This window comes from Montipora foliosa, chromosome 9 (genome assembly GCF_036669935.1).
Source record: "Montipora foliosa isolate CH-2021 chromosome 9, ASM3666993v2, whole genome shotgun sequence".
In the NCBI taxonomy this organism is placed as follows: Eukaryota; Metazoa; Cnidaria; class Anthozoa; order Scleractinia; family Acroporidae; genus Montipora; species Montipora foliosa.
In genome coordinates, this window is record NC_090877.1 from 24117322 (window position 1) to 24125615 (window position 8294).

Consider the following 8294-nt stretch of genomic DNA (forward strand, 5'->3'; position numbering starts at 1 on the left):
AAAAGGGGGCTTTGTAGAACAGAAACATGATGGTGTCCGTGATTTATTAACGGCATTCATCAGTAAGGTCTGCAACAATGTGGAAAATTGAACCACGCCTTCAACCCCTCGACAACAAGCGGCTACATTTGAGAAGTGCTATCACAAGCTCTGAGGCAAGATCAGACATCAAGGCGGGAGGTTTCTGGTCAAGAGGAGTTACGACATTTTTTGATGTAAGAGTTACGCACTTTATAATTAACTCCAAGTGTTAGCAGAACAAGACAACATCTGAAGTATTCAAAGAGCAAGAGGACGAGAAGAACCAGCAGCGTTTGTTAGATGTATAGATGGGTTCATTCACACCTTTAGTGTTTGGAACCAATGGCGGAATGGGAAATTAGTGTCAGCGTTGAAATTTCCTGAAGCATCTTGCAGATAAGATAGCTCAGAAGGACACCGAGGCGTATAACACCGTTATCGCATGGCTCAGGACACAAATCTCTTTCGAACTGCCCGAGAAGTTCACGGACGCCTTTTCACAGCAAGATAGAACGCTCGTTAGACTGCAAAATAAACGTCGCCACTGCACGCATCCCTGGGGACAATCTCCTGTTACTTAATCATCAAGCACCTCCCTCCAGATCCCTTAAAATTCTGGTCGTTCCCAATTCTTTGATTGCAGCTGACGTCACGACGGCCATGTTGGTGGAAAGAACAATAGCGAAAAAGTCTTTTGGGAATTTGACTCTATTATTAAATTATTTATTATGCAAACCTTGAGCTACATTTTTCGGTAAAGACTTGTTTCCATATCTCAAAGTGCCCTTGGACGAGAGGGGCATGGGGTGGCGGTAGGGGGTGAAGGGTGCAATAGCTGAAACAACCCAACCCTTTACAAAAATGCTAACCTTAGGCCTAAACAATTTGCTTTAGATAATGTTTAGGCCTAAGGTTAGCATTTTTGTATGGCTTTGGGTTGTTTCGGTTTTGTTGTTCCAGGCCCTTCACGTCCAAGGGTACTTTGAGATATGGAAACAAGCCTTTACCACATTTTTCTTGGCACCAACATGGCTGTCTTATCACGTGGGTGCAATCAAAGAATAGCGAACAGTCCAATTCTTGTTGTTGTTATTATTATTATTATTATTATTATTATTATTATTATTATTATTATGATGATGATGATGATGATGATGAAGATTATTATTGCTATTACTGTCACTTTTTTCACAGTCACAGTCAAGTTTGGCTGTTGTTTTTCAAGCGCAGGAGATTCCGCTCCGTGTAGACAAAAATTTTACTATAGTCTCATTAATGCAACCGTCGCAAATTTGTCTGAACTCCCATGAAACGTTTTTGAATCAATTTATTTTGCATACAGTGACGTTGCTCTCAAAGTTTCCATTTTTTCAATACTCAAAATGGAGGTCTTCATGTCATGGTTTGCTAGCTTAGACTTTCTATAGAGACGCCCTCGGGTTTTTTTTTATATCTGATAAAACACGTGCAACGCGCAGTTTTAAATGACTTAAAATAATCATCCACTTCAATAGCCGTTTAACCAATCGTGATGGAAAAAAGACTATTCCTTCGTAAAAGGTGGTCTAGCTCATTTCACCTGAGAATCGAAGAAATGTAATTAAGTGATGTATAAGAATTTTATTCACGTTTGCCGGTAAGCGTAAAAAAGCTCCGGTTTAGTGTTTTGAGGGCTCTTGAACCGAGAACAAAATGCCTCCAAAACGACAGTTTAGGTCGCCAAAGACGGAAGCGCAAGAGAAACAAGACTTGGAAGACTGCATTCCAAAGGCTATCAGGAACGCAACGACAACATGAAGCATTATATAATGCCACAAGTGGCATTATATAATGCTTCATGTTCATTTGCATTCCATTGTTCATCTATTTACCTCGCGATTTCCCTGGGGCCACGTTCTATTCCCTCCGCGGGCTTTTAGGTTTGTTGGGTGAATTACTAGGAATAACAATTTACTCACTCATCCGATTGATCCAAACGGCAATTGAGTATTTTAAAAACAGCTGAGCACCTTTAAAAAATAAAAAAATACGAGTAACTCTGTGGCGACAGCACTATTCATATATACGCTGTGCGTGCCTGTTTTTTTCTAACAGCATTTTCCAGTTGATAAAAATAGATTATTGCAAAGCATTGCTAAAATGTCTGTCTTTCTTCGCACGTTAATCCTTTAATGCTTTTGGTGCTACATCGTGACGTCAACTGAAAAGAGTGCTATTGAAAACAGTTGCAACGCGCAGTATATAGATTTAGCCAAGCAGAAAAGCGGAGCTCCAGGGCTGTTTTTTTCTTACTGGCTGTAAGATGGGTTACTATATTTTCTTAAATATGGGTGCGAATCGAGCTCTGCTAATATTTCTGCTGCACTAAGCAGAGGTTCTCGATCAAGGACTAACTTAAGAAACTCCTTTGTTTCATCCGTTGCTTGGGAAGGAATGTGTTCCTCTGGATGGTCATCGCCCTGTCAAATATTAACAGTACAGAGAAGAATGTATTACTCAGTGGCAGATTTCTGAAACTAAAACATCCCTGATAGCTATTTTCATATTTTTTACATTCTATTTTCAAGGGGTCTACCGAAAAATGTGTTATTCTTATACCCGTCAGGTTTAGTTCCTATCCACAGATACCTATGTATCACTGTAAAGCTCTTTAATCATTGATTTTAAAATTGACGGTTTTTGGATCCCTCTTTTGTGCCACGTGATACAGGCCACTCAATACTGTGAATAAAGTGCTACTGGACGCAGCCTTGTTCCCAGGGGTTTTCATTCTCTTCAGCAGAAGGCATTTATTTAGTACTAGGTTGCTGCTAAAAGGGGTAAAATATAACTCAGTGGTTGATATTATTTTCGAATACTTCGAGCTGTGTTATTATAAATTCAGCAATGACTGTTGACACTTACATCAAGAAGGGACGAACGTTTGCCGTTCAACATCTCTATGTGGAGGCAGCCAGTCTTCCAGATATCGGGGCAGCCTACATGTTCCTACAAAAAAAGGCCAAGGGCTTCTTATAAAAAAACACTTCATACATACGTGTATATTGAATTTCAATTTGGTATCCCACAGGTTGATAAAGGCCAAATGTCCACCGTAAAAACGAGAGCGAAAGCTGGCGTTTCGAGCGTTAGCCCTTTGCCATTCGCTCCGACGAAGGGCTAACGCTCTGTTATCTTTTTACGGTTGAAATTTGACGCTTATCAAATTGTTAGACATTTAGTCTGTTTTAGACTCTTCCCGGCCACTGCGCATAAAGCCACTGCGGAAAAGGTATTATCAGTCTGCCGCCTGTATGTGCAGATTTGCTCACCTGAATCTTTTGTGCCAATCCGAAGTCCGCTAGCTTAACGTGGGTGCGCGATTCGACGAGGAGCACATTGTCTCCTGCAGAAGCAAATAAAAACAGATGTTAAATGAGAGTATAGCTACATGTCGGCCATCTTAAGAGAAACGAGAACAAGAATAACTCCAATTTGCAAATTTCATTGCAAAAAACAGCAGAGCTGCGTGCTTTGCTCGAGCGTTTTTCATTTTTGTACATCTCTCAGCCTTTTTCGTCCTTTCCATGGCAACGACGTGAAATGACTTGTTTTGCACCTTTGTGGACAATGCATGCACTTAATTGTTTTTAAATTTTAGGTCTCCTGATCTCCAAACCATGATGTTGTAAATGATTTGTAAGCTAATAATCCCCTTAGAGCCGTAAATGATTTGGAGCGAATGAATTACCTTTAATATCTCCATGCACGAGCCCTTTGCCATTTAGGAATGCTAAGCCTTTGAGTATATCCCCCAGAAAGACAAAACATGTTTTCTCATCAATAATTGGCCATGCGCCAACTGACAATTCCATTCTCTGTCGCTGAATATGTTCTTTCAGGGTGCCTTCTGAAAAAGGAAATTTCGTTCAATTATACTAATGATGACTACGGCGATGATGATAACAACGACAATTCCCATGGGAAGGGACTGCACCAACTGGAATTGAACCTTTTGATGTGTTGGTTACATTGTTCGTTATCTTGTTGGCATTGCTTTGCCTGTGTAGGAATGACTCAGGAACGTTCTCTCGTGTACGGTCCTCGTGTTGCAAACAAGTAATTGGTGCCTTGTAATTAGTCCATGTAGTCCATTTAGCACGTTTGTATTTTAGGCAAAAAGCTAACTTATTTCTCCCTCCTCAGTTGGTTTACTTATGTTAAGTTGTTACGGAGCCGTATTGTCTTAGCCAGAATTGTAGCGACGGATTGTTTACGTTGTCGGCAGCCTTTTGGCTATTTTTCCACATTCCATCACACTTAATTTACACGTAAGTAGTTGTTTCGTTTTTCGCCCTTTATAATTTTTGCTATATTCATGTTCTAAATAAATTTACGCAACTAAAATCCGTTAATTTATTTTCAGTCGAATCACTTTTTGTTTTTTGCTTATGTAAGGCGTGTTCAAACGGTGAGGCATATACTTTTACAGACTGTTAAACTTGCAGTTTTTTCTCACCTATCATGTATTCCATGCATATGCGTGCCATTCCGCCATCACGTTTTGCTCCGAAATAGTCCACAATCTGCTGAACATTGTCTTTTTTCGCTAGGGTCAAGGCCAAAATTTCCTTCTCTTTAAGTCCGCCCTAAAATGAGGGTGGGAAAGCAAAGAAAAATAAAGTAAAAGAAAGGGTTACTTAATGACCTTTATTCTCCGTATTTCTCGCCAAAGTGATAGTGAAATTAACGAGAAGATGAGGGGACACTTCGTGACACTTATTGAAATGAACGTGCATATCTAATTGAGAGCAATCCTGGACATCGACACTCGTGTTCGGGAAACTCGAAGGAGAGGCACGAGCACTCCGCGCGAGTTTCTGCGAGCGTGAAATTTGTCCAATCCTCAATCGCTCACTGAAAATAGAGACTGCTTGCGGTCGACCCTGAATCAATTCTAATCATAAATATTACACTTTCCTTGAATGTGATATTTTCTACTAATTGGCTTCCTTTTATGTAATCGAACAGTTAAATAATCCAAGCACAATCAAACCTGAATTTTAAATGAACCAGTCACAAATTTCAATATAATCACCATAGGAACAACAACTATGTCTCGAAAACCGAATTCTGTCCGTAATCATACTCTTGATTAACAAATCAGACTCCCGCTTCACGGTCGTCAGATTTTGCTAATCATTCGCATGATATTAGACCGAATTGGATTCCACTCGGTCCTATTAATTAACCAATCATCAGCGTGCTGTAGCCTCTCTCAACAACAACAAATAGAGCTGATTTATAATACCATGTTATATTACTGCAAGTGTGTTTTTGTTAAATAATTAACCCTTGTTAATTTTGGAAACTTATTGCACCATCGTTGACTGTTGCAAGCATGAAAACTTATGAAAAACTGCACTAAACACAAAACTTGTTTCTTGACCAAGCCACTAGGGGAATGGGTCGATTCCTGATTTGACGTCACAAGCTACTTGGCATGCATGTTTACAACCTCCTTCCCAGGACCTCTCCCTTGGTTTTTGTGCTGGGGCGGGAGCCATAATACCAAGCAAATCAGTTTATTACGTCACATCAGAAATCTAGCCACGCACCCTTTTGACTCAGTCATAGAACACTCATGCGTTTCTCCTTTTTCGAATGAAAGGTTAGTTTCCAAAGAAACTGTGATGCCGCGTCAGTGAGAAAGTGAAACACTAAAATTTTGCAACAAATCGTCGCTCGGCACAATTTTATGACCTGCGCATTGGCAGCCAAAGACAGGTGTTTCAGACTTGTTTGACCTCAGCAGCAAGGCGAACCGCCGGACATTCAATGGATAATCATCCATCTTCGAGCGCCCTTTACAGCCAATCTACGAGGCGGCAGCTCCTATATAAGCGGCTAACGATCAGGCAACATTATACGGTATTCTAATAAACGTGACATAAACTATAACTATTAACACCAAGTAAACTAACCGAAATTGTTTGATGACGCCTTGTAAACTCAATACTCGTTATTCTTTTAAAGCCGACTCACAATAAACGTCTTCATTGAGACAGCATTTAAATTTTGTACGCAAACGAATATTACCATCGTAAGATTATAAAGCTGACGTTTCGCGCGTTAACATTTGATACCAAATGTTCGTGTTTAAAATTTATATTTCCCCACCGACGCAGCACCACACCTAATTTAGAAGCTAACCCCTTGATAAGGCATCATTTGGCCCGGCTTACAATTTTCATGCAAAAGGTCAATGGACGGCACTTCGCAGTTGCTTTGTAGCAAACTCCAAATGAACCATGTCCCACTGTTTCTTCGATAAGATAGTGGACATCTTCCTGAAACTGTCCACCCTGAATGGCGAATGTTTCCTACAAGTGCCCAAGAAAAAGAAAATAGAGCTTAATCGCTTGTACATTTTGTTTTCCCAGTACAGATCACGTGATACTACTCAGAAGGTTTGGTCCTTTGTTTTGTTCATTAAAAAGAGTGCATGCAAGCATGAATATGTCTGCATGCACTCTTTTTTTGATGAACAAAACAAAGGACCAAACCTCCTGAGTATTATCACATGATCTGTATTGGCAAAAAAAAAAATGTACAAGCGAAAAAGTTCTATTCCATAAAACAATGTGAGATTATGTATCTTCTGTAAGAATATACTAAACCATTGGTTAAAATCTTCTTCGCAGGACATTCTTTTAGCTCGTCAGGCAATATTTGTTTGTGCATGGAGCCAAAGGAAGGCCTGCGAGGGAAGCAAACTTTTGCGATAGTACTCTTAAGTTGCGGAATTGGCGCATGCGTGGTTACAGCAACCGCTTCCCACCTCACCACTGACCGACAAAGCAGGACATTCTTTTAGCTCGTCAGGCAATATTTGTTTGTGCATGGAGCCAAAGGAAGGCCTGCGAGGGAAGCAAACTTTTGCGATAGTACTCTTAAGTTGCGGAATTGGCGCATGCGTGGTTACAGCAACCGCTTCCCACCTCACCACTGACCGACAAAGCCTCAGTCCGCTTAAAATTTTGAGTTGACTTTTCTCGTTCTCTACTCTGTTTCGATGCAAGAACCGCACCCGCATTACAAGAGCTCAAAAAAAAAAAAAAAAAAAAAAGGAAAAGAAAAAAAAAAACGTTTCAATTTGTTTTATTCTATCTTGAAGCTCATGCAGAAAGCTTTCAAATTGTCAAGATAAGAAGAACAAGTAACTGATACCAAATAAATGGGAGAGACAAGAAAAGGAGAGGCGACTACAACCTTGATAGAACATGACCAGATATCAAGGCCAGGTAATGAGAATTTCAAAATGTTTTGCCATTAAGACAATAAAATTTTGCTAAAGTTGCGTTGATAACTACGAGGATCATAGCTTCACTTGATAAGACAATAAAGTTCATGCTCCCGGGAATAAATTAAATCAACAGGGGTATAAAAATAATCTGAGATTATTTTTCTAATAAAAAGGGTGACAAATTACTCCTTAATTTCGGCGCGAAATTTCAGCGTTGATTTCCCATGTGAAAATTACAATGTTGCCATGGCAATTTTACCTACAGTTCCAAAATGGCGTCCAGGTTTGAAAAAACCCCGCGTCTTATAAACGTAATCTGTCATCCATGATATTAACAGCTAATCAAAAGGCATACTCCTGAAATCAGGGAATAATTTCACACACGTTTTGTACAAAATCAAATAATTTCCCGAGCCTTTAGGTTCGTAACCATTTGATTACCCACACAAATTATTCAATTAAACAAGAAACCCCCGCAACCTGCGAGATACATTTTTTGACGTCATTATTTACAAGTCAAGGGAACAAATGCTCAAGTTGAACCTGTTTTTTTTTTTTCTTTAATTTTCAGCCTTTACACAATGTTATGTTTGTTTTGATATCAGTCCACTGAATTCATTTTTCGTTCTCAACAGATAATTTTCTTACCTAAATTTATTTCAGGAAAGGGATGCAACGGAAAAACTGAAAGACAAACCAGTGACCTAATTATATAAGAAGAACGCGTTGGTCGTAAAAAACGGTCAAGATGAACCACAGGAACCTTTACCTCATTGGTAAAATCATACACACTCAGTACATAGAAATATAAATGAGTTTTCTTTTTTGGAAAAGTCCAGTGGTCGGAATTACACTATTTAAGATTCGTTTTAGGCGAAGTTCCGGTAACGATCCAAGTTCTACTTAAGGAGATGGATAGTCATAATTAAGGGGAGGGTCATAAAATACGATTCTAAGATCGAGCGAAGGTCGTAAATTATGAGCCAAA

At 39.5% G+C, this 8294-nt stretch overlaps 2 protein-coding genes across 3 annotated transcripts in view; one reads left to right on the forward strand and one right to left on the reverse strand.

Annotated features, from left to right (window-relative positions):
* The window catches only part of LOC137971937 (allatostatin-A receptor-like), a 32556-nt gene extending 24400 nt beyond the window's left edge, over positions 1 to 8156 (forward strand). Inside the window, exons 3-4 of one of the 2 annotated variants that reach the window (XR_011117007.1) lie at positions 7178 to 7304; positions 7970 to 8156. The gene's annotated coding sequence lies outside the window, so the exon portion shown is untranslated. Of the gene's footprint in view, positions 1 to 7177; positions 7576 to 7969 lie in introns of those variants that run through there. The other variant, XR_011117005.1, reaches the window with a different exon arrangement.
* LOC137971594 (serine/threonine-protein kinase pakF-like) overlaps positions 2310 to 8294 on the reverse strand; it is a 6169-nt gene continuing 184 nt past the window's right edge. The window contains exons 2-7 of the mRNA XM_068818397.1: positions 6246 to 6383; positions 4520 to 4649; positions 3752 to 3910; positions 3333 to 3406; positions 2926 to 3009; positions 2310 to 2480 (exon numbers count right to left, since the gene is read on the reverse strand). Coding sequence (XP_068674498.1) covers positions 2310 to 2480; positions 2926 to 3009; positions 3333 to 3406; positions 3752 to 3910; positions 4520 to 4649; positions 6246 to 6383 — 756 coding nt within the window. The remainder of the gene's footprint in view (positions 2481 to 2925; positions 3010 to 3332; positions 3407 to 3751; positions 3911 to 4519; positions 4650 to 6245; positions 6384 to 8294) is intronic.